The following is a 25542-nucleotide window of genomic DNA, read 5'->3' as shown; positions in this document are numbered from 1 at the left end:
CTTTTCATGGAAAATAATATTCCATGCTTTTAAAAACAAAATGAGGTTAGAAAAAAAATGTGCTAATCAGCTTCTGTGTTCTTGTTTCCAGGACCTGTTAAGATGCAGAGTGTTGACATCAGGAATTTTTGAAACAAGATTTCAAGTAGATAAAGTAAATTTCCAGTAAGTCTGTTAGTATTAATTTATAAATATCATACTAATTTTTAACAACTTAGTTCAGATGTCTGTGCTCATGTATGCTGGGTATAGTAGGTTTAGGGTGGTAGTTGGTGTGTGTGGGTTTGGTTTGGTTTTTAGCTCGCTCTTCATAGGTCCTAGTAAAAATTGCTTCATGCTTTGCAAAAAGAGCTGATACTAGTTATGTGTATTGGTGATGCTCTACTGTGGGGTTGTCTGTGGCTGGTTTTACTAACTGGTTCATTAGTAGAGCACTGTAAACTCATAAAATACTTTTGGGGATAAGACCTTGCGGAAGTCGGTGTAAATGCTGCCATGAGTCTGACTTTGTGCAGTGGGATGAGGAGAGTTAAATGTCTCCCTTCTTCTGGAGGGCTGCAAGCTCTGTGTTTGTCAAAGTTTTACACCGCGACTCTGTAAAACACCCACTGCTGGGCTGCCTCCGCTCACTGGTTCTTGCCCAGAAAGGTGGCAATGCTGGTGGGGCAGAGCTGCCCCCGTGTCCTTCTTCTTACAGAGACACACTCTCCCCACCATGGCCAAAACCCGTCCTTGTTTATAGCGCAGGAAGTCCAACCTTACATGCTACATGTGCTTCTGTGGGCTGGAAAAGCGTATATTTCTCATGGGTTCAGTAGCCGTCTGACATGCAGCATGGCATCAACAGAGCTGTTGACATGCAGCATGGCATCAGCAGAGCTCTCTCCCCTGCAGGCAGTATTTTACTGCTGCTCTCCTTGGGGCTGTCAGATTTTTAAACTGAATCCTCATGCTGCATGCTTTGTGTGACTTTCCTAGTGCACCTAAGTGATATAACATCCTATGGCTTTTTAACAGCATGTTTGATGTAGGTGGCCAGAGAGATGAGAGAAGAAAATGGATCCAATGCTTTAATGGTAAGTACAAATAATCCACATTTTTATTTTGAATTTATTCTCTGAGGTGTGAGCAGCTTACTATTCATATTCACACATAGTATGTCACTAATACAGGAGTCCAGTGTCACAGGTATTTGCTTCGGGTGTTTTTGGCAGTTTGGGGAGTAGTGGCAGTGTTAACCCAAGGACTATGTGCTGGGATAACAGAGATGTTCTTTTCTCTCTCCTTTATTTCTTTTGTGTGCTCTGCCCAGATGTCACGGCTATCATCTTTGTTGTGGCTTGCAGCAGCTACAATATGGTAATAAGGGAAGACAATAACACAAACAGACTACGGGAATCCCTGGACCTTTTCAAAAGTATCTGGAATAACAGGTAAAACATACCTCGTTTCCCACTTACCCTCCCCAACTTAGCTACAGTTAAAACAGGACTCCCCTTACTATATGCTCATTCATTGCGTATTCAGAAAATGTCCAGGTAGAGCCAGGTCGCAGGGTGCCCCCACAGTGCGTACCCCTCCCTGTCGGGAGCTGTGGCGCTGGAACGATGCACACAGCATTTCGCTGCTGTGCCAAAATGATGCAGGGTGTGGAGACAACTTGGGAAGGGCAAGCTCCCTGTGCCAGCTGCCAGAAGGGAAGCAGGGGAGACCCCTTCCTGGCGTCACTGTGCTGCTTGGCCGAGACTGAGAGCATCCTCCAAATTACATTTTATCTCCTCTTCAAATGCAGCAGCAGGAGCAGGTAGCTGTTGGCGTTGCATTCTATTCACTGGCTGGCACCACACTCAATACCTACGTGGGCAGCCACGCTCATAAGACTCGTCTCTGAGACCACACAGTTTCTCTGCCATGTGGGACGATATTTCAGATCTAATCTGGTTGTAACTGCCATTAAATTGACATTCTGCCACAGTGCATGTAAATTACAGATATGTAACCAAATAGCAATATGAATAGGTTCTTGATAGAGAATAAGTAAACACAATCCACAAAATAAGGCAATGAAGTTTTCCGCCCATACTTACAAGAATGCTCTGCACTGAGAAGTGATTGAAAGTAGAGTGAGGAAAAATGTTAAGAGCAGGTCCCAAAGGGACATCGTCACAGTGATGGCTAGGTATTAATTGGAGAAGAAAAGGTAGTATTTTCTTTTGATTCATCAGGTGTCATACAGGCTACCCTAAACGATGGGATATCTCTGTGGATGAGCAATAGTTAAGAAGACAGAGCAGTCTGAGGGAAGGCAGCTTTCCAGCCTTTTTCTTTTGCTTCAGCAAAACCAAACAAAGTAGACAGTAATGTCTGGGTTTGGACTATGGTACTTTTAGGAAATGTCATCATTTTCCCAACTCAATATCAAAAGGATAATTTAGAAAACAATATTTGAAGACTGCTGCCTTCAGCAATGTCTACTGCAGTTTTTATAAATGTGTTTACAGATCCTATAAATATACCCACCAGCACAGGTGCAACCTAATTGAAACAATAATTTAGGTCAGCTATTTTTTTCTGTTGAAACACATTCCACACTACTTCACTCTGTCTGTGCAGGGACAGCCAGTGAATTTTCAATTGAAGTGATGTGTTTTCCTTGGGTAACGTGTCAGAGATAACATAAACATTTGGTTTGTTTTTGACAGGTGGTTGCGGACCATTTCTATCATTTTGTTCTTGAATAAACAGGACATGCTGGCTGAAAAAGTCTTGGCAGGGAAATCAAAAATTGAAGATTACTTTCCTGAATACGCGCATTATACTGTACCTGAGGATGGTAAGGCTGCTTGGATTGGACCGGCTGGCATAGCCCAGTCTATAGTTCCTGTCTCTTGTCTCTGTCTGTGTCTCACACACACACAAATTCACAAGCACGCACCGTTCCTCACGCAAACTGTTGGTCAGTAAAGGAGCATGCCAGCAGCACATAGCTCGTAGGTACCTCAGCATGGGCAAGGTCTGAAGGGGCCCTGGCTGCTGGAGGGGTGTAGGAGGACTGTAGGGGGCTGACTCCAGAGTGCCTGCCTTCCCCTGCAACCCACAGTCCCACGAAACCAAATATCTCTCCCCTGCCAGATGCTTCTGCCTGGGCTTCCTGTGGTGCTGAGCTTTGTTAGGGATTCATTAGACTTACTTTGCAGCCATTCTGCATCCTCCGACACCGTAAACTTCAGCCTTTGCAAATACTGACGGGAAGCTCAGCAGACTAGCAAGGGAACTTTTACAGAGGAAGATCACATCAATCAATATGAAGAGCTGTGACAATGAAGCATGGGTTCGATTTTTTTACCATTGCAAGAAGTACAGTGGTTCCTGCACCACAATAACATATTGCATAAACAAACTCTGATATTATGCCAGTTTTACACCAGGCAGAGGGCTTCCCAAATATCACAGCTCTGTGTCTAGCAAAAGTTCTAAAACTTGCACTTTCTGACCTCTAGCCTTTCCCTTACCCGAGTGATGCCCCTGGCATAGTGCTTGCAGTCATCTGTCAGAAAAGGTTTTCATTCTCTGCTAACCGTCAACAACAGCCTAGGTTATAGAAGTGAAGATAATAGTGAGCTATTTTCAGCTTTCGTTCAGGTCTGGAACTTCAGGAGTGTGATGCTGAGTTTCAGATGGGGAGGATAAATTAACTGAGTTAACCTGGCACCAGTTTTAGAATGCTAAGGGCTTTCAGAAGAAATCTTCTGTCACCTTCACCCAAATTTGCCTCTCGCAAACATACTCTACGTACATACAGAGTTTGGGTAAATTTTCAACATTTTTTTTTAGTGAGCCAGTTGTCAGAATAAAGTAGCTTTTGGTATTTCTCAGCAGCATTTCACAGCAAATATCCAGAGTGATCCAGAATATTCACACATGAAACATCTCTCTATTTTTAACCTGTAGTTGTTCACTTATTCTTTCATTTCAGCCAGCATTATTTAAGGACAGCAGCACCGAACTCTTAAGGTGCTGCTGATTGTGCTGCTGCTCTGTTTTTACTCCTGGTGCTACAGATAAGAGTAAACATTTTTCCGTATTCTGCTAAATTCTGCCCTTTACCGTATTATGTTTGTAAGTATCTGATTTGGTATCTTAGATGAGGAGAAATCACACTGAAGGGAAATGAATAGGTTATCTCTTCACTGTATTGTTTTTTATACTTATAGTCAGTATAGTTGTTACGTGGTCTAGATAGAGATGACTTCATCTGCCAACAGTTAGTACTGACCGCTCAACAAGAATTTCATCTAAGGCCCCTTATAGGCAGCGTATCTTAAGTATTCTGCTGATTTGGGGCCTGGAAATAAAATACATACATTAAAAGATATCTTGATGCTATCATTTTTTTCAAGTGTAATCTTGGACTAACCATTTTTAAACCCAAATTCCTGCCTGCAGAAGCTTTATTCAGGAGACGCTGTTCTGCTGGAGAAACTGAACAGCTCAGCTGCTTTTTCTAGTCATGTTTTCTGATAAAAGTTAAACCTAACTCCCACTTGTTTTGTATCTATATGAACAGACTTGTGGATGTGGGTAAGCCTCTTTATGATATGACCAATGACATTATTGAAACAATTTCAGCAATTTTCAGGTTCTTAAAATATGTTAAATGCGTAGTCAGGTTTTACAGTACCTTGCTATTTCAGAATTGCCTGTCAGGAATCTCCTGTGGATATTTAACATTTTAATTTCTGTATTAAAGAACTACTTCCTCCTTATTAAATCTCTTATTATGAAAAGTAGATGATTGTTTGCTTTTCATGTTTCTGATGCCATTTATTTTTAATTAAACAGCAACACCAGATGCAGGAGAAGACCCCAAAGTCACAAGAGCCAAGTTCTTCATCCGGGATGAGTTTTTAGTGAGTAATTTTGATCTTATGTGTGATTCTATCATAGGAAAAACTGGCAGATGGTGTAGTTTATTTAGGGAAAACTGATGGGGTTTTGCAGAAAGCTAGAAGGAGAGGAGAATGTCTGGCGATTCCCTAATTCTTTTCAGCTGCCCGTCTTGCAGAACCTTCCCCAGTGCTTGCACATTTTTATGCCCATTTTATACAAAGTCACTTGCCCTGCAAAGTGTCACACAGCAAGTAAGTGCTAGTGCACAAAACGGTTGTGTGCTTGCCTGTTTGTCTCTGGGTTCAGTGTGGGTGCCGGCAGCCCTCACTCTCTGTGCAGGGAGCAATGCCAAGCCCTAGTTCCATTGCCAGTTAGCGATGTTTTCTATGGCTGCCTTTACCTGTGAGACGCTACTGGTTGTTGCCTTGAATGTTTATTTTGTGTATCGGTCCCATCCATGTTTGAGCAAATACGCTTAAATACCTGCCGTGATTCACTGGTGTTACTGACAGAGGCCACCTGCAAAGCAGGGCGGGAGGGGAGGGGGCATAGGCATTGCAATCACATAAAAAACCGCTGTGCGGCTGCAGAGGCCCTTTGTGGCCACAGGTGCTGGGAACAGAAGTGTTAGGGCCATGGCCGGCACCCGCCAGCCGCTGGGCAGTGCCCGGGGCTCAGGCATGGGGCCAAAATGGGGCCAAAACAGCTCTCCCCCCCGTCACCCACCACTGCTGCAGGCTCGGCGGGGAGCATCTCCTCTGTAAGCAACGTTCGTGTGTCTCTCCTGGGTTTGTGCTTCGTCTCTCAGTGTAAACAGACAGAGGGATGCAGTCATTTGAACACTTGCTTTAAACTCTTGGCCTGTTTGAAATGAAAGGCTTGCAAGTGAGATGGTTCTGCTCCCATTAATGGTCTGAACAGCCTGTGTGTGCCCCAAGTAACGGAGGCCATGCACGGGCCCAGTGGTGAGGGTGAGCAGAAACAGCAACTTCCAGCTTCGTAAGGTCAGGCATAAAAGGCTGAGGCTTCCAAGGTAGGAGGATGAAGAGGACGGGGAAATAAGCTCAGCATACAGACTGGGGAGGGGTCTGATGTCCTTAGCCAAATGGAAGGAAGGAAGCGTGTGTATTTTCTATCTACGGCCTTCTTGGCTGTGCTTTGTAAATTTGTTTCCAAGTCTCTTCATTTATGACCTCTTCCTTGTCCCACTCCGTTAAATTTTCAGACACAATTCAGAGAAGTCTGGTTATATTAATTTATAAGCTTTATTGTGATTTTTATTGCGGTCATGGGTCTGCGTAAGGCATGGATATCTGTAAAAATCACCACGGTGCTGCACCCCTTAAAAATCCATGCGCCTGTAGGCACTGGTACTGGCAAATTTAAATCACGTCATTCGAAGAATTTCAGGAGGAGGTTAAACCTAAACACATTTTCAACATTTCTGCAGGGTATTATATGAGCATTAGGAAGGCAAAATACATCAGCTCCTGATTTCAGGATGGGTGCAGGGGCCGGGGGCCTCTGGGGGTTTGGGCGGCAGGCCTGGCTGCCCAGCGCTGCTGCTCTGTCGCCAGGGGAGCCAGGAGTGTGGGCTGCAAGACACGGACACAGCCAGTGCCTGTGCTGCATGGCTGGGCTGGGGAGGACATCTCCCGGTCCTAGAAATGTACTTTGTAGGAAGTTCTCCTTCCTTCGTCTCACGCATGTCCTTTCTCCTCCCAAACTCTTCATGGAGGCAGCGTGCTCATGCGCTCTTTGTTTAGGCTACTCCCCAGCCCCATTTTGGTGTTTTGTACACAGGGTGCTCTAGCTGCTGATGTTTTGTTTAAATACATCCCCAGTGTATAGGCAACCCCTGTTAAAACACCGGTTCATGCTGGTTCTTAAAAAATCTGAAACTGGGAGGTAAAGGAGCTGCTGTTCAAACACACAGACCAGGCTCCCTCGAGTCACACATTTGTCTCCTTGCTGAAAACTGTCACCCTGACCCCCACAGTGTAGGGAAACCAGTATTAAATATTCTTATTTGTGTTATAAGAAAGTAAATGTTCTTTCATTGCTGTCCCAGGGGATATTATTTTTCCCCTCTGAACTAAGTAACACACTACTGTTCAAAATTAGTTTTGAGTAGGGGTGAAAATACTGCATTTATCTTAAAATGAGAGAACTACAAAGCTGTCAGGGGACAAAAAAAAAAAAAAAACCACCACCTAACATTTTGAAAATACATGCTTTGACATGCCTTATATGTTCTGGTGACACCTAGTAATGTTGTGGGCAGCTTACTACCACAGACATTAGTGGAATCAGTGCCTGGCAAACACTTAGTGAAAAAAACACTTATTTTACCAAAATACAAGAAAAAGATTGACCATTGGGTTGGTAGGGTGGTGTGCTCCCTACTGCCTGCATCTGGGTGAAACTGAAAATGTTTGTACGTTGTTTCCACTGACATGTAACGTTTCATCCTAGAAAGAGCACATCAGAGTGGAAGTCTGATTGCCCTCTCACATCCCTAATTACAGTATGTAAGTGCTGTGTGCAGACCATACGGAGACATCAATGTGCTTGTTGCAGCGCGCTGAGATGGTGCTGCTCAAGGGAAGCGCACAGGAAGGGGTGAGGGCGAGGTGGCAATAGCTGGAGGCTGCACATGCAGACGTAGGTCTCAAACAGAAAAGCCACAGACTCCAGCAACAGGCAAAGGCTGAACTCTTCTGAGGCTTCCGAGTTAAGAATGAAGAAGCGAGCAGTAGTTGGAAGGCAGAGTGGCCTGTGTTTTGGGGAACAGTTTTGATGTTGGGTTTTTTTTAAACTCCAATTAAAAAAAAGTGTTTAGTAACTGGTCTCTCCTTGCTGCATCTGAGTGACAGCATTACTACTGTCAAGTAGTACAGGGGAAAAAGAAATGTAGAGTAGCGATTGTATCAAAAATAGACACACTATGGCATTTTTTTTACGGTTTTAAAATTGGTGTCATCTTGAATATCCATGCATGCCGCTGTCCTTTCAGCCCTTGGGTTCCTAAGGGTCAGATTTCCCCCAGACTTTGAGAAACAACAAAGGTCTTCCTCAACCCTTCTGGAAGATTCAGGTAGACAAACACAGTTTACATTTTCATTGAATTTCAGCATTTTGCCACCATTGCAGTAATCTGTAAAACTTTTTTTTCCTTGTTTCATTATTGTTCAGTGTATTTCATAGTTCAAACACAGTCTGAACAATTTGCCCATCAATTGAATACATTATTGAATTAATACTTTTCATGAGGATAAGCTTTGAACTAGGTATTCAGTGTAGCTTAGTAAGAAGCAAATCATTTTTAGTATACATACAGAACACCCCCTGTTTAATTAGCATTGAATATCTAATGTTACCCAAGTTACCTGCAAAAATCTGCCATTTCTTGTTGATTTATTTATGTAAATCATGGCTTCTAAATGTCTATGGTTATGCATATCTGTAGCTGCAGCTATTTATAAGGTCAATCCTACCTGTAAAATAGATCGCTGTATTAAAAATACATAGTGTAGCCAGAGAGAAAGAAAATGTCTTTTGTTGTTTAGCCAGTATAATTTGTACTAAAAATTGGAAAATATTTATAAAAATTGTTATCCCCAAAACTGACCTTCTGCTTTCACGACATTCCATATATATGCTTCAAAATAATGCTCTAGAATGAGTTTGTATTTATCAATCCTACAGGAATACAGAACAAAATTAAGATTTTTGAAAATATTTTTTAAGATCCTGGGGAATTTTAACAAGATAACCATGGGTGAAGAGATACTGGAGTTTAAGTTAGCAACCTAAAAAGCTGTGCAGTAGCCTTGCAAAAATTTAATTCTGTGTGGTCTGATGTTTACTGGATTTGTGCATGTTTCAGTATTCTAAGGGCCCCCTGCCACTCTGGTGGTAATTCCACAATGTTCTGGTCTCGGTAATGATACCAAGTCTTCAGCTGGCTTAATATGTGCTCTTAAGTAAAGGTAACTCCAGGGGCCTTCAGCTTCAAGAAGCAGAAGCACAGTAGGCTGCTGTTGCATGCCACTCCTAGCTTCACAACTGGGAGGTTTTCAGGTTTGTGTTGCTGATTTAAAAAGAGTTCAAAAATTTGCCATGTGATGGCACCAAAAAAGAAGGTAAGAATTTGTGGGACAGCTGCCCGGCAGACTGCAGTGCTGTCAGCAGCACAGATGAGCTGCACAGTGATGTGCAAATGATAACAGCTTGTGCAAATGATGATAGCATCAGTGGCTCTTACATAGTACTAATATAGTGACCCTGTAATAGTATCCATAACTTTTTTTAATCTTTATTTCTAATTTGTAGTTCATATTGGACCAGACCACAGAACTTCCTTTTTTATTTATTTATTTTAGTGATCTATGTGCAGACTTTCCCAGGTTTCTTGGTACTCCGTAAGTCTATAGACCACTGAGATGTGAAACTTCCCATGGCAGAGTGTCTGATCCTTGGGTTTTTTCCTCGCTTTTTCCACAGAGGATAAGTACAGCGAGCGGAGATGGCAGGCATTATTGCTACCCACACTTTACATGTGCAGTGGACACAGAAAATATCCGCAGAGTGTTCAACGACTGTCGAGACATCATTCAAAGGATGCATCTCCGCCAGTACGAACTCTTGTGAGGGGAATCACCGTGGAACCTGTGGTTTTAAATTCTTTGCTCCTTACTCTTTCTCGTGATACTACCCCACACAGGGTGGAAGAATATACTATAGAAATGTCAGTCTCTTCACTTTGTTTACTTTAATTATTTAACCTTAAAGCTGATTTGAAGCAAGTTTGGGTTGTTTTTCCTTCATGCTTTTTGGGACTATTTTTGTGCTTTATTTTGACATGCCACTTCTTCGTCATTCCACTAAGCCCTTTGGCTACCTCTGTTCCCTTAGGTTTTGGTTTTTTAACTGAACATGACCTGCTAAATTTTTTCCAGCAGGTTAACGTCAGTTCAAACTGGTATGTCAGCTGGATGACACTAAAGTCATACCTATCCCTCTGTGTGGGTTTCCTTTTTAACATGACATTGAAGAGTACTTGATGGGTGAAAAAAAAGATTAATGCACTTTGTATCAGGTTATTAAATACTGTTGAGGAAGTAGACACACAATGTAGCAGCACCACAATATTTATTACTCTGTCACAGTTTTTAGCGTTTCTGAGTTGCAGGTCAACTGATAAAGTGACCTCCTCTTTTAAGCCGTTACTGGCACAGGAAGTAGAGTAGATAATGAGAGGAACAGTGAAGACAAAGCAATTTTTCTGGGGTTTTGGAGCTAAGTGTCTCTGCACACCTCAGGCATTTGAATTACAGCTACTTTTCAGCCTGTTGCATCTAGGCAGAAAATCTACCACCCTCACTTACGTTATTTGTGCTGTCCACAAATGATCCTTTTAGTTCAGATCATTCTTGGACAACAGTCCTCTCCCTATATATATTTTTTTGTTTTACTGCTGGTTTATTATATTGTACAGACTGTAAAATGTAATATTATTTTGTACAACTTTATTGAAGAAAAATACTTGTAGAAGATCTTTGTGCCTTGATTATGGCTGTACCTGTAAAATGAGCTAAGATGTAAGTATGTTTTTGATTGCGCTGTACAGCTTGATGTCAACCTTACCTGCAGCAGTGACTGGAGGTAAGAACTTTATCTGTAGAGTTTAGGGGTTTTTTTCTGGTTTATATAAAAATGCTCTTTAGTATAAAAATTATAAATTATGCAAATTAACCACTTACCTTTCCAAGTAAGGTATTACAGTCACCGGATGTTGCAGCAAACATGCCTTTCTCTTTTGAAGTCTCAGCTTTAAAACATTGGAGTTCATTCAAGTGTCCAAATTGCAACCTGGTGTTGTTTTAATGGGAACCAAGGATTATTTTTCTTTTTCCTTTATATTTAGAAAATATGTTTGGTAATTCTTTGGTCATTCATAGAACTTCACAATTGCACAGACCAATTGTGAATGTGTAAAGCACCATTATATAGAGCTCTTCAATCTTTGTACCAACAGCGGCTTTCATTGTGCAAGTAAATAGCAAGAAAAAAGGTGTATAAAACCCTTGTGTCTGGCCTAAGAGAATTACAAGATGACATTTTTATTTCTCTTTTAATAAAGAGACACATTAGAAAATTGTTTTATTTTAAATATTGTAGAATCAAAATGTGTGAATATTTCTCAAACTTGAATAATTTATGCAAATGACATTCTCAAAAGAAGTTGTGGTACAGTACAATATATAAAAAGCAAGAATTGCTGTAGCAATAAGGCATGTCCTTTTTAGTAACTATAACACTGCTTTATATTTTATACATAGGTGTTTTATGTCTGTGACTATATACTTTTCCTGTGTCCAAGATAACCTGTACAAATGTCTAAAATTACAGTTGCAATAACAGAAACCTAGAGAAGCGTTAGACTACATTACTTTATAGAGTGTTTTACCACACTTTGGACCATTCCCCCCACTTCATTTTAAATTTAAAGAGAGATTAAGAGCCAACACATTCCCCACATTGGCATATAAATCAACAAGTTTGATTAACTTCTTACTATAAGCATCGGTATTGGTTCTAAACCCCAGTCAGTCATCTACAGACTTAATTGAGAAATTGTGTCTATTTGACAGTAAACAATCCCATTTTCAATAGTATAATATGACCATTTCCTCTTCCCAGAAATGTGTCTGCTTTGAGATCTGTATGTTCAATTTAGTCATCAGAGACTGCCCAGAAAGTGAAAGGCTGGGTGGAATAAGCTAATAATACACAAAATGCCCAAATGCAAAGATTCTTTTGCTTCCCATGCCAAAGACAGTAATAGAGCGAATAACAAAAGCGAAGTCTTTTTTCTTTAAAACAACCCCCAGCCCAGGAGTTCCGGTTGGAGCTCCCAGCCTCTGCAGGAATGTCAGCAGGAAAACTGGTCCTGGTGTGGAATAGTCCCTCTGGTTTTTCTGGGGCAGGTGCGGAGAAGCAGTAGGTTTGTCACAGCTTCCCTCACACGTGGCACACGAAGACGCTGAGCTCAGACTTTACGTTCTCCGTGCTGCCATCCCAGCGGGTGCCTGTGGCCCAGCTCCGGGGTGTACCGCCACGTGCTGGCAGCCTCCGCCTCCCCACGGAGGAGCTAGTGCAGCTCAGAATGTGACGCTACAGTAAAGTTAACAGAACTCAGTGGCCCTGCAGGAGTCTAAAATAAGGCGCGTTCCTGTCCCTCTCTGTCCGCAGACTGAGGGCCAAGGCATAGGATAATGTTACTGCAGCTGTATTTGACCTTCCTTCTTGCAGAAGATCGGCAACTGGAGGGCCCCTCACCACACAGATCTCTGGGATGCAATAGGGCCCTCTTTTTTTAAGCTCATCATAGCACATCTTTTTAAAAATAGCAGCTTGAGGTGTCGCCCTATTTTTTTTTTAAGCAGGTTTCAAGTGTGTATCAGCAAACTGGATCCACAAGCTTCTCCCCATTGTTGTCTGGTAGACGATAGCTGCAAATTGTAGTCAGCAAACGATTCAATGTGTCAGGAACTGGAAGATTTCTTGTCCCAAACCACAGTCCCTTACATATGACATCCTAAAAAGGTTACGGAAATCCACATCTGTCAGTGCTGATGTATCTAGTTTCTGCCTGACCCTAACAAACAGAAGTATGACATTAGAAGGGCCATGCAGCAATAAAACAGAGAAACATTTCCAGTTTGCAGGACTGAGCCTCCGCCAGGGTAAGACACTAGTGCAGATAAGTGATGAGGCTATAGGATTTACATAATGTACAGTTACACTTTTAATATACGTATTTGATACAAAAATTATAGCAGGAAAAGGACTCATTTGATTGTCGAATACAGTATTTTTGTACAGCATGAAACGTTCATTTCAGTTAATTATTTATCCTGTAGTAGTCATATCAGCTGTATAGGACTTCTATGGTATGTGTAAATGCAACCTGCCTTCAGACTAGCAATCAAATTAGGTCATTTGCTGGCATGAATATAGTCTGATGTTTGACTGTTCTCAGCTTTGGTATTTCAGTGACTGAATGCAGATGTCTGGCTCTTCATACTGCTTTATGCTTACTGATTAAACGCTGAGCAAAATAAAATGGTGGAGTGAGAAGCTGAAAATGAGCTAGTATCAGGATTACAAGCAGAGCACCTGCTGCACAGTATATAGTAAAGACTCTGCTCTCGTACGGAAGGAAGCATTTTTGGAGGGAGAAGTCAGCTGGTGTTATGCTGCCCTGGAAAAGAAATGAAGACTGTCACTTTGCTGTTACAGTGGGTTCTGAATCAGGAGTAAACACCACAACTGTCAGATCTCCAATTTCTAAATTCTGTGTTGGGTGGCAAGGGTTGGGGCCAGTTTCCTAGTACCAGTGCCTTCTCCAGGGGGCCGAAGAGTCCATAACCTTGCGGTGCTGGGCACTAACTGGAATACTCACCAGGCTAATGTTAGCCCAGAGGCCAATCTTCCCTATGTTCCATCTAGCGTAAACAGAGAGCTGGGCTCCTCATCTGATCTGCCTTCAAGAGAAGCCTAACTTCAGCTGCTGTAAATCCACACGGAAGGAGCCTTCCCAAGCTAAAGTTAGGCTTTGTGAATGTGCCCCGTCCTCCCCCCAAGCCCTCCTCCTACCCAGTACATGCTGCAAAAAACACGTTGGCTACTCCAAATTACGAACGTGAACTTCAGCAGCAGAGAACTTCACTGGGTTTTGGCTTGACTTTGCAGTTCAAATTAAAGTTTACAATGGACCGAGGCTGAGTTAAAACAGTAGTGAAGACGATGCAGCTTTAATTAGCCAACCTCTTGTTTTGCAGTGAAGATGCACTGTCTGGCATGTGCAGAGAGCATGTGTAGTTTGAAGGCAGCTACTCTCAGGAATATGGAATAAACAGAACTACTTTCAACAAGAAATATTAACAGTTGCATAAAATGAATTTAGAAGTTTGGGGTTGTCTGTGTATTAAGCAGCCTAAACTCAACAGCAGTAAAAAATACATGAGAGATTTCCCCGCCCCACCCCCCGCCCCCCAAGTCACAGACTACTCTGTAAACAGATTGTAGGTTTTGCTTCTTACTCCAAGTTTCTAGGAGTTCTGTTTTATTTTTGAACTGGGGAACTAATTGATTTACCTCTAAGGATATACTGAGCACTGGAACTGCCTGCAAGAGCATAACCAACACACTGTATAAAATGTGAATTGGAAAGGAGGCGGCAGACTATTGGCATGTGACAAATGTTTTCACTGTGTGAAGGGGTTAATGCACAAGTTTGAAAACCACGATCACCATGCAAGAGAGTTTGAGGTGGACACAGTCTTGTTTTCATAGTTGGTAAATCAACCAAGCCAAACTAGTCTTTCTACTGTTCAGTGCACAATACTGATTATTTTTACAAGTCAATAGTTTACAATGCACCCTCTTTATAAGAAAATGTTAGATGCTTGTACCCAGATACTAATCAGATGTTTTAACAGCATTGCTTTGTACCACACAGAACATGTGGCTCCCACAGATGTACTTTATAAAGTGGATGCAGTGTACTGAGTGGGTTGGGTGGGTAGGCAATTTTTTTATTTTTTGTTTTTACAGGTAGAATCAGTTTTAAAATATAGCTGACTGCCATGTTGATTTATTTATGAAAGTTATCTGAGAAAAATAAAAAAAATTAAAAACTTACCATGATGAAACTAGGATTGTTTCTATTCCTCCAACTGAATGACGGGACACTGATTTCTGGAATGTTCCCCATGTGCAGCACTTCACAAGCACTATGCGTATGCCCACTGAGAATCAAACGGGGATGAAACCACCATATGAGCTAGAACAGAAAATGATGAGGTGCAAAAATTAAGTCATAACTAGAAAGAACTTGAGCTTAAACCCCTTTTTTTCCCACCTTCTAGCAGAATGAAATTATGACGATTCTGATACCCTTTGAAAGCATAAGACAAGTTGATACTGTAACAGTTATACCCCTTTGGCCCTCATCCCAAATACTGGACTTTTTTTTTTTTTTGTTGGCCATACGGATCAGAAAAATAAAGGCAATAGTATCCTGTTGACATCACAAATAGAAAAAACCCTGGGTTTAGTAAAGCAATGCAGTTTTCTTGTCTGAGGGAGACTTTTGCACTGCCAGTGTTGAGTGAGGACATTTGTGCAGAAGGAAACAAATACTGACCATTAGATTTTTACGGAATACTTTGACTTTACATTTTCTTGTAGTTGCTAAGTCAGCAAAAGCAGTGCTTTCAAAGTGTTGGAAAATCATGGCTTTCTACTAGGTTTGTCAGTAATCTACACGGTATGTAATGCTACAAAATGCTAAACTGGAGGTAACAGCACTGCAGCAGACTTAAGAGCGCCAGGACTTGCGGCCTGTACCTGGGAAACCCAGCAGCAGCAAGGCCGTAATCGTGATGATCCTCAGGGGAGCAGCTCTAACAAGCAGCATCTCAAAGGCCACACTAAAGCGGGAGCAGCTGTGGTCTGTTTGTCTCAGCTAACACTCCTTCCAAATCTTTTTAAATCTATATCTATCTACATTTATGTCCCACTCACACTGATACTCAAGTTCCCAATAAATCAAACCTTTTGTGATGCTTCTTGAGACAGTACATCATACTTTTCTTTAAACGGAATGTTCTTCTCCTCTACAGGAGCAGAATCTTCTCCAGTGCATTCAGCATCACTTTTCCGATAGAGGGGGTAATGCTGTGAGAAATTCAAAGCAAGGATCAGTTGTTAATGTCCAGCCTTTCTGGAACAGTAACAAATACTCTAAGAACATGTCAACATGTTGCCTTACCCCACCTCTAACACACCTGTAAAAGGATGGGTTCTGAAGCTGGAAGCTTTTCCACATCACTGCATCTTTTGTTGGAATAACTTGGTTTCTGTGAATAAAATCAACCCATACATGTTGTCTTCACCTATGTGTACCACAGGAGTGGGGAAGGGAATTAAACAATAGCTAGGTTTTGAGGGGTTGGGGGGGTTGTTGTTTTGGTTTCTTTGTCAAAAGCGGTAGCAGCTCCGAGTACAGTGTTTAAATACTGTCCACTGTATAAACTTTTAAGAGCCTCTGCTGTGGCTAGAAGGGGAAATGCTTTAATTCCCCTTTCTGTATATGCTGTAAATACGGTTGCACTCTTCCTGAATGCCGAAAGCAACAGCAGAATCTCACTGCACAAACAAGGCAAAGAGATTTAGGGCAGCCCAAGAGAGACAGCAGTTAGAGTCTGGCGATTTTTCCACTGGGAGCTGGTTCCCTGATTGACTGCCAACCCAGTCGGCCATGCTGCCTACCATGTTTCCAGTCAGCCTATGAAAAAGAGGAATGAAATGAAATACAAGAAGCAATTGGATTTGATGAAAAAAATACAACTAAAACATTACTAGGCTATCAAGACAGGACGCCAGTAGAATCAGAAAACTAAAAGAATAGGCTAGCTTGAAGGATATAGACCAGCAATATGCATAAATGCAGGGATTATGTATCTCAAGTCAAACGGAGGGTTACAGAAACTTCTGCCGTTCCTTGGAACAGAGGAAATGACACCCTCTGTCTGTTGGCAGCCTGAGGAAGTTAACACCATTCACACAAAGCAACACAGTTAACAGTTAAGTAAAACGGTAAGAGGCAAATGAGGAGAAGGAAGATTTCCTAGCAAGTTGCAATATGAAATTGGAAGCAGACTTTTTCAGGAGAGCCTTAGTTATATCCTGTCACTGCAGTATCAGTATTCCCATTGCAGCAGCCAAGTTGCTGGCTATAATCGGATCTTTAATAAACTCTCACCTGCTGGGAGCAATTCAGTTTGTGAGAAAGTGCCACAAGCTTTGCCTCCGAGGTACGGCAGACAGCACAGCCATCACCCTCCAGGGCTACGCTGTTCACTAGGACAAAGCTGGAAAATACCAGGGAGTGGGCAAAGAGAGGGGAAGTGGGGAGGACAGGAAAGAACTTGTTATTCGTGCACACATGTGGGATAAACCTTATTTTATAAAGCCCAAGTATTTCAAAGTCTTCCAAACACTCAACAAAACAGCAGAATGTAACGGCTTCTGAAATCACATGCTCTAAAAATCCTCTTCTGGGTATCCATAGTGTAGCTGTTTCTCTACCTGGTAGGCTCCTTTATAGTCAGTTGTTAATCAGGTTGCACAATATACCGTATGCTATGCTTCGTGTTTACACTTCAAGATTTTTTGTATATCATAGCAGTATTAAGTGGTATTCTAGTGGAATGTTAGAAGCCCACTAAGCTGAATTCTGACTGAAAGGAGAACCTGCTTCTCTCCCCGAACACATTTTAAACCTCAGAGACATAATTTTAGACATTCAGTTTCTTCAGAACAACTGAAAAGCAAAACAGCATTGCATTTGGCTGGCTACCCTGAACAAACAGTTTTGTACTTTGCGATCTCTCATGCAGAAAATAGGATTTTATTTGTAATAGAAAAAGATTTCCCGGTAGATTTCAAATCAACTTCGAACTTCTGTCACAAGATTCATACCATTTTAGTCATTCATTCAGGACTCAAGAGATACATTCCCAGTTCAATTCAGTACATTTTACAGACATAAATGAGCTGAATGCCTCTACTTAAGAGATACTCATCAAAACAAACAACAAAAAAATTAATTCTTTTTAAGCTGCATTTTAAACTACAGATTTGTTGTAAAATAAGTTCATCTAGCAATGTTTTATTAATAATGCAACTCATTTCAGTTAATGAATATGATACCAGACATACAATCTGCAACAGCATGCAAGAATTCTGCTGTGCTTTTTTTTATCAAAGGGGAAATGGAGATACTCCTTAATAACTATTTTTTAAAGCAGCTGAAATACATATCTAGAAGACCCCACGTCTGCATGATAAACAATAGCATTATACTAAACATTCATTAAGCTTGTAAATCTTCCTAAAAAAAGACACACCGTTTCTAGACCTGTTCAGAATGTTTTTAATGTTTGCTTAATTAAAGGAAACAAGCACAAACCTGTAGGTTTTGAATCTTACATTTACATGAATGATTATAACCTGATGGTATACATGCCAAACAGAGTGGCAATAGGTATTCCCTTCATTTATATGAGGTTTAAAGACAAATGCTTTGCCACAAGCCCGCTATCACTTCCCCTCATTGGGTTCCTGCATGGTATCTAAAAGTAACAGAAAGGGTACACGGCAGGACAACTGCAGACACACACCACTGTGAGGACAGCTCTACAACAAGATCTACTCTGAGCCAAAACCTGCTTGTGCATTATTACCCCACCCTGTGGAAAACTGTGGACAAGCAGCTGCTATGTTCCCATATCCCTCAAAAAAGAGTTAAGTTCTGCAGAATAAAGGTATTAAGATTAATTAAACTCTTTACTTGTAAGCACAGAGGGGGTTGATTTGTGTTTCTTTACTGAATCCTATTCTGTTGTGTTTACAGCCATGGGTCATTACCAGCTGCAAGGAAGTAAAAAGGCAAACCAGAGAATTTGATTCTGACGCCACAGTACTTTTCCATTTAAAAGGAAATTGTTGCAATTTACCTAGCTCAAAGTACAGCTCCCACTCAATATCAAACTACAGGTTTGTACAAAGTGTTTTGTGTTTAACATATCATAAGCTAGTACAAAGTAAAAATTAAAAAAATCTAAAAAAAATGTTTTAAGTTAAGCATTCCTATAATATTTCATTAGAAATTCCACTTCCAGTTCTCAGTTTTCATTATTCTGGTCTTCTAACTCAGTAATCACTACTGTAAACATTGGGGGGGGATCGAGTATACTCACTTGATTCCTTTTCGAGTTATTAGCTTTCCTGAAGTAAAGTTGAAAACTTCCTCAAATCGATTTACCTTGTAAGTAGTCATTCTGTGTCAAGAGGAAAAATACAACTGAAGTAAGAAATTGGCATTGTAAATCACCTGACACAGTTGCTTTACAGGTTGCAGGCAATTCATGCAGCTTGCTGCTCCATTATCTAGCTCACATACTCATTCAAACTCACAGGGGTGCTCTGACACCCATCGTGTACTCTGTCCCAGTGCCACCAGTGTAAGCACAACCATCCTACAGAAGTACAGCAGAGCGGGGGCACTCACACTCTTTTGTGCTGAGGTAGCAGGAAAGGGAATATGCTCAGACTAAACACTTTTCAGATAAGGAGGCCCACCACAAGGAAAAGCAGCTTCAAGTCTTCCCTGCCAATGCAGAAAGATGAGCTCTGAACAACTTCACATATGCTCAGAGAAGCATAAAAGTATCCCGAAACCTGCTCTAAAATTTATTCCTAGGGTGCACTGTGTGCAGATGGATACCATTTAAGGTCTTGCTCTAAACTACAATCCCTTCTAATTTGGTTATGATCAAAAACTTTCTGTGTGACCACACAAGAGGTCAATCAGAAAACCAGTTACTGTATGCATGCTGACATTTCATTCTTGACACTTGCGTACTTTCACAGACAAGACTTACTCATAATGAAATCCAATGTCATGATTCCCAACAATAACCACTAGCTCAGTAGAAACTGGATACTTAAACATTTTCCGAAATCTCCTGACATCACCTGCCCATGCCTGCATGAGAACACAAATGGAGAAATTAATGCTGTTTGACAGTATCAAAGGGGACTAGTATCGCGATGGGTTTGCATGGCAAGGCTTTGGTAGCAGGGGCGCTGCTGGGGTGGCTTCTGTGAGAAGCTGCTAGAAGCTTCCCCTGTGTCCAATGGAGGCAATGCCAGCTGGCTTCGAGATGGACCTGCTGCTGGCCGAGGCTGAGCCCGTCAGCGATGGTGGTGGTGCCTCTGGGGTAACACATTTAAAGAGGGGAAAAAAACTTGCACAACAGCAACTGCAGTGGAAGAGAGGAGTGAGACTATGTGAGAGGCAGAGCCCCGCAGCCCCCCAGGTGAGTGCAGGAGGGGCAGGGGGGCTCCAGGCGCCGGAGCAGAGATTCCCCTGCAGCCCGTGGTGAAGCCCACGGTGGGGCAGGCTGTGCCCCTCAGCCCGTGGGGGTCCATGGTGGAGCAGATCCCCACCTGCAGCCCGTGGAGGACCCCACGCCGGAGCAGGTGGGTGCCCAAAGGAGGCTGTGACCCCCCGGGGACCCAGGCTGGGGCAGGGTCCTGGCAGCGCCTGTGACCCCGCGGGGACCCAGGCTGGGGCAGGGTCCTGGCAGCGCCTGTGACCCCGCGGGGACCCAGGCTGGGGCAGGCTGTGGAGAACTGCAGCCCGTGGGCAGGGCTGACACCGGAGCAGCTGATGGAGGACTGTCCCCGCGGGAGGGACCCCAGGCTGGAGCAGGGCAGTGTGAGGAGCCTCCCCCTGCGAGGAAGGAGCGGCAGAGACAGCGTGTGATGGACTGACCGCAGCCCCCGGCCCCGGCACCCTGCGCTGCTGGGCGGGAGGGGGGACAGAAATCGGGGGTGAAGCTGAGCCTGGGGGGAAGGGAGGGGTGGGGGGAAGGTGCTTTTAAGATTTAGTTTTCATTTCTCTCATTATCCTACTCCGATTTGATTGGTAATAAACTACACTAATTTCCCCAAGTCCGGTCTGTTTTGCCCGTGACGGTAATTGCTGAGCGATCTTGCTGTCCTTATCCCGACCCAGGAGCCTGTCACTGCATCTTCCCTCCCCTGCCCAGCTGAGGAGCGGAGTGACAGAGTGGCTTTGGTGGGCACCTGGCACCCCGCCAGGGTCAACCCACCACAAGTACATAATACAGAAGCACAGACTGAGACATTTACATTTTTTTAAGTTTTATATGAGGGGCAAAAGTGTCAAGATACTACCAAAAATGAAGAACCACAACATTTAAATTTGTACCTAAAACACTAGAAACTTCTACCAGCATGACAACTGTAGTAACACTAAACAAAGCCTTGCATACCTAGTCTTTCTTCTGTCATCCATTTCCTTCAACAAATCCTCATTTTTTGAAATAAAAGAGCTGTTGATGCCATACCTGAGGTGAGCTCCATTTTCCTTCATCAAAGACATCCCCCAGAATAAAAACAATATCTGGCTGCAATAGCCATACGGCAGTTTGGAAAGATCTCTCCATTTGCCATTCCCTGAAAGGAAAACAGAGACTCATTCATCACCGCCTAACTTCTGAATCCTCAACTCTGATCACACAAACACAGCCTGGCAGGAATGGGAAGATGGCTCCAACACACAGAAAGCACTAATATGAAATTCAAATTAAATATCTAGAAATCAGGTTTAAGTACAGTAGGTATATCTTACCTGGTGGGTAATTCCACCACAATACAATCAGGACCAACTCATGCAAGAAGAAAAACCAGCTTGTTTATTTTTCATTACAATTCCATTAAACGGTAATTAATTAGAACGGTGACTTATTGCATGTTTTACTACACTTTTTGTTTCTGCAGCAAAAGTTTCTGATTTTTGTATCATGGTGGAATTGGTACTTTCAGCATTCTGATTTTTCTTCTTTTGGACTAACAGAAATATGGTTTTGTAGGCAGAAGATTGAATTATCTTTGCCTTTAAATGTGATTTTGCTTCCGATTCTTCTACTACAGAGACAAACTACCAGCTTCCTCATCTCTGTAATTAAAGATATTAACCATTGGGACAGCCAAGTTATCTGGCTCATTTTTAAGGCATTCTATAAAATCGTTACATACTAGAAAAGACTTATCTGACCCACCAAAAATGCTCAGGCATCTACACCCACATAGTACCTGAGCATTCAAGACTGCACTGCCTCAGTAAGTCCCATTCATTAACCTTTCAATACTGTTTTATTACCCGGCACAGATCCAGACAGGCAAGTCAGAGGCAGCATGTGTGCTTCTTAAAAGTACAACATTGGTTTTACACTCCTCTCCCATTAGCTACTATTAAAAACTCTAAAACCAGGATAAGAGATTATTCAAAAAAATTATTACCTTCTCAGCTTATCCAGCCAATGTCCTTTGATTTCACCAAGTAGGTGAGTATCAGCTAAAATTATGGCTTTTAGGACTGAAGTCGAAGTCTCTTTTCCACCCATGTGAGCTCCACCTTTCACTTCTGGCCATCGACATTGAAAAATTACCACATAATAAATCAAAAATTCGCAAAATATTAACACCGAGGTCACAAAGCACACAAGTTTCAGCAGGAAACAGAGCCTCTTCTTCAAAGGAAGATTCTTCACAGTGGTCGAGCTAGAACTCAGCATTGCAGTACCAGCATAAGACACTTCCACGATGGCTCAATTCTCCTCTCTCAGGCAAAGTCAGTAGGGGCTAGGTCAAAGGATTGCGTTGGGCTTTGTATCAGTACCAAATCCCTGTGGAGAAAATACAAAATATTCATTAAACCAGCATTCCTTGTGAAAAGCTATCACGTAAGGCCTACAGTGTTAGCTTCTTGTCACCCTGAAAGATTTGGAAATATTTAATTGACCTAAAAAGCAAAGTTGGTCTTCTCCTTCAGGAATGCAAACAGCCATGCTGCTGAGCGTAGAACCGCACTCTCTCCTACCAGGACCAAGGCAACCAGCGTAAAGCCAGCCAGGATCTTGGCGTATGGTGCTTTTTTAAAAACTATACAGTGAAAACACTGTGAGTAGGGGTTAAAGGTAAGTAAAGACAGAGTTTAGCCTGAACAGAAGGAAAAAAAAAGATCCACTAGGATCCATATCACCCTGGCCACTGCAACGCCACATGCAACCACCTTCTGGCACAAGTCACATAACATGACTATGCCAGATCAATGCAATTACCACCTTTAATACAGCTCAACGTAATAATCTCCAAGAACCAAAAGCAATTTACTATCCCTGAACAAGCTTACCAGAGCTTTCCAGGAACACAGGCACAGATACGTGACTAGGTAACCAATGCTGCTAACAAGGGGAAAACAAGAAACATCAACAAAACAAGCCTCAGAAACAGGAACTGTGCTACAGCTGACGAGAAATGTGGGAAAATGAGCTTGAATTGCTAAGTTTACTGTATTTACTGATTTCTTCCAACTTGGATATTCTGTAACCCAAACAGGGAACTCACCCCTTCTGAAACCACAATATTATTTTCTGCTATTAGAAAGGCTAATACAAAACACATGTCTTCACTTTGATAAGCCACAATTGTAATAGGGCTCAATGATTGTTTCACTTCTTTGGAGGCATTTAACAGAAACTCGTTATTGCTGCTGTAAGGAGGAAATACCCAGCCTTTCATAGTTCTGTCTTCTACAGTCCTTGGCAGAAACACTTCTTCACTGTAAGTGCCCACGAGAAACAAGTATCCCACCTGAGAGTACAGAGACACTAGCCCTCACTTTCAAGTAAAATCACCCAGGTTCCACGTACAACCCTCAAGGTTTCAGTCTGAAGAGTAGGGCATGTCTGAAAGACCCACTTTTTAAAGGTAAACAGCGTAGCATGGTCACAGTAAAAGGGCCTCCATGAGAGGTATAAACACATTACCTCACAAGCTCATGAACAAACTTCTAGAGAAATCCACGAAGAAAAGTCTTGTCCCCCACTCAAGAACGGGACAGCAATTTTGCTTCCTACAATAGAAAAACTCTAACATAGGACAAACGTCCAGATACTGGCAATTACTGAACACAGCACTCAGACAGTGAGTAGGAGCCAACATTCAGGTGAATTCACTAAAACCGATTAGAACTGTGAATACTCAGTATCTTTGAATATTTAGACCCTAAATAGTAACACTGGGACAAAATTACAGAACCACAAATAATTACAGTTTATCTTCTCTAAAACCCTGATCTCAGTCACATGCAGGACACAAAACAAAACCTAAATTGCTTTACTGTCTTATGCCCTAGCCAATCTGATTGATGTCTCATGGAAATCAAATCTGTCGTGTAATTATCTTATTTTTCCAACCAAAACCTCTATTTGATAATAGCCACTTATTTTCAAACACGAACTTCCCCATATCACCACTACAAAGTACTTATTCAAGACAAAGAACCATTAGGCTGCTTCGTGTAACATTTCCAATATGCATTATTTAGCATGACTAATACTTAACTGCACACAATCCAGTTCTATCTAAACTTAGTTTAGCAGGAGAAAGCCACTACTGGCCAGACATCGCAATTTCACAGTACAGAGGAACTACACATAAAGGGTGATTAACTGGTTTAGTGTTCATCTCATCTGCACTTTAACTAGCAATAAAAATCAACAACTTGTTTTTACATCTCACAAGGAAAGATTAAAACAGAAACATCTGTTCAACAGACTCAGCAACAATGACAAGAGACAGGTAAATTCTTAACTAAGCACAAATTCATATGGCCTTATCCTGCACAAACTGCACCTACCCCAGAATTTGACAGTAGACTTTGGTATTCCTAGATAAGTCTCCTCTTCCAAGAAAAATAGTACTAATTTGAACAGGAAATACCAGCAAGTTGCTTAACTTGCATAAGGTCTGTCAAAAACAACAACAACAAAAGAAACCTCTATGACTCTTCTTATTCGCAACCTACTCTAAGGCTAAAACAAATAAAACCTGCCATTGTGCTGCCAATATCTACACATTTTATAGAAGCTTTTCGTTACATTATTTTTCACACACCAAATTTCTTTTGAAGTTGTTGAAACAGCTAGAGTTGCAGCAAAAAGCCAGTATTACAGATCACTGGGGAAAAAAAAAAATCAGACCTTCAGAAGAAAAATGATCAAATAGAAAAAACACCAAACCTGCAATTACTAGAAAAGAAAAATCTTCAAGGCAAAACTGACATTTTCGAAAGTCACAAATGGCAACTGACATAATGAAAACCACAGAGCCGGCCATTTCTACACACGTTCCCTGCGCCAGCATCTCTGCTGCTTAGCTGTTACTGTTTGGGGAATTTGTGCTGCAGGTGTGGAAGATGCCAGAGGTCTCCCATCTGCACCCTATTTTTCCAGCTTTCCTGATAGTGAAAGAAAAAAGAAAGAAAAAAAGAAAAGAAAATCACAGGAAAGTCAGTGATGCAGAACGAGCTGAAAGCCAATTCCTACTGCTGGCTGCTAGAAATCCCTGGCTGTGCCACCTGCCAGCCCAGGGCTGCTCACATCCCAGCTGAACCATTTGCTCAGCTCTGCTGTGCTTCTCTGCACGCCGAAGTAAAGGCAGTTTAACCAGCAACCAAGCACATGCGGTAGGAACCTGAACCTCACACACGGGTAACCCACAGACTGGAGGCCCACCGCCTCTCACACGTGATGGCAAGGTCAAAAATAACGCTGTCAGACTGCGCGCACACTGCAAGATGGAGCTGTGGTTCAGCATGTTGCTGTACAACAGGTTGCTGCTGCTACTCCTTGCATGGCTGGTTATTAAGATTAGACTAAAATCTGGTTTCTTACTAGAGTCTGAGGATCTCAATTAAAAGAAAAGACCAAAAGATTTCTCAGTTTCTTGTTCTAAATACATGGGAGTGGCCTGATACAAGTTTTAAAAGCTCATAATAAAAGTGAGATCAGTATTTTGACCATATTAATTCTTTTCAATCGTTTGGGCAGAGACATACTCTATGATGAAAAACTCTGATCTTCAGTAGCTGGCAAACAGCAAAGTTCTGCTAATCATGATAATTTTGTATTCAGTCAATGT

At 42.0% G+C, this 25542-nt stretch overlaps 2 protein-coding genes across 4 annotated transcripts in view; one reads left to right on the top strand and one right to left on the bottom strand.

Moving 5' to 3' along the window:
- Positions 1–9644, top strand: part of GNAL (G protein subunit alpha L) — a 194585-nt gene extending 184941 nt beyond the window's left edge. For all 3 annotated transcript variants that reach the window (XM_040586252.1, XM_040586253.1, XM_040586254.1), the window contains exons 7-12: positions 92–165; positions 1018–1076; positions 1313–1433; positions 2703–2833; positions 4843–4910; positions 9397–9644. In XM_040586252.1, coding sequence (XP_040442186.1) covers positions 92–165; positions 1018–1076; positions 1313–1433; positions 2703–2833; positions 4843–4910; positions 9397–9543 — 600 coding nt within the window. In that variant the 3' untranslated portion in view covers positions 9544–9644. The remainder of the gene's footprint in view (positions 1–91; positions 166–1017; positions 1077–1312; positions 1434–2702; positions 2834–4842; positions 4911–9396) is intronic.
- A 3041-nt stretch (positions 9645–12685) lies between these two features.
- Positions 12686–25542, bottom strand: part of MPPE1 (metallophosphoesterase 1) — a 32525-nt gene continuing 19668 nt past the window's right edge. The window contains exons 2-10 of the mRNA XM_040586256.1: positions 21859–22244; positions 20904–21012; positions 19410–19513; positions 18726–18806; positions 16727–16835; positions 15750–15821; positions 15517–15639; positions 14603–14743; positions 12686–13159 (exon numbers count right to left, since the gene is read on the bottom strand). Of these exons, the coding sequence (XP_040442190.1) occupies positions 12977–13159; positions 14603–14743; positions 15517–15639; positions 15750–15821; positions 16727–16835; positions 18726–18806; positions 19410–19513; positions 20904–21012; positions 21859–22133 (1197 nt within the window). The 5' untranslated portion in view covers positions 22134–22244 and the 3' untranslated portion in view covers positions 12686–12976. The remainder of the gene's footprint in view (positions 13160–14602; positions 14744–15516; positions 15640–15749; positions 15822–16726; positions 16836–18725; positions 18807–19409; positions 19514–20903; positions 21013–21858; positions 22245–25542) is intronic.

This window comes from Falco naumanni, chromosome 3, assembly GCF_017639655.2.
Source record: "Falco naumanni isolate bFalNau1 chromosome 3, bFalNau1.pat, whole genome shotgun sequence".
NCBI classification, from domain to species: Eukaryota; Metazoa; Chordata; class Aves; order Falconiformes; family Falconidae; genus Falco; species Falco naumanni.
The sequence above is the reverse complement of the archived record's forward strand: the minus strand, read 5'-3'. Positions and strand labels throughout refer to the sequence as shown.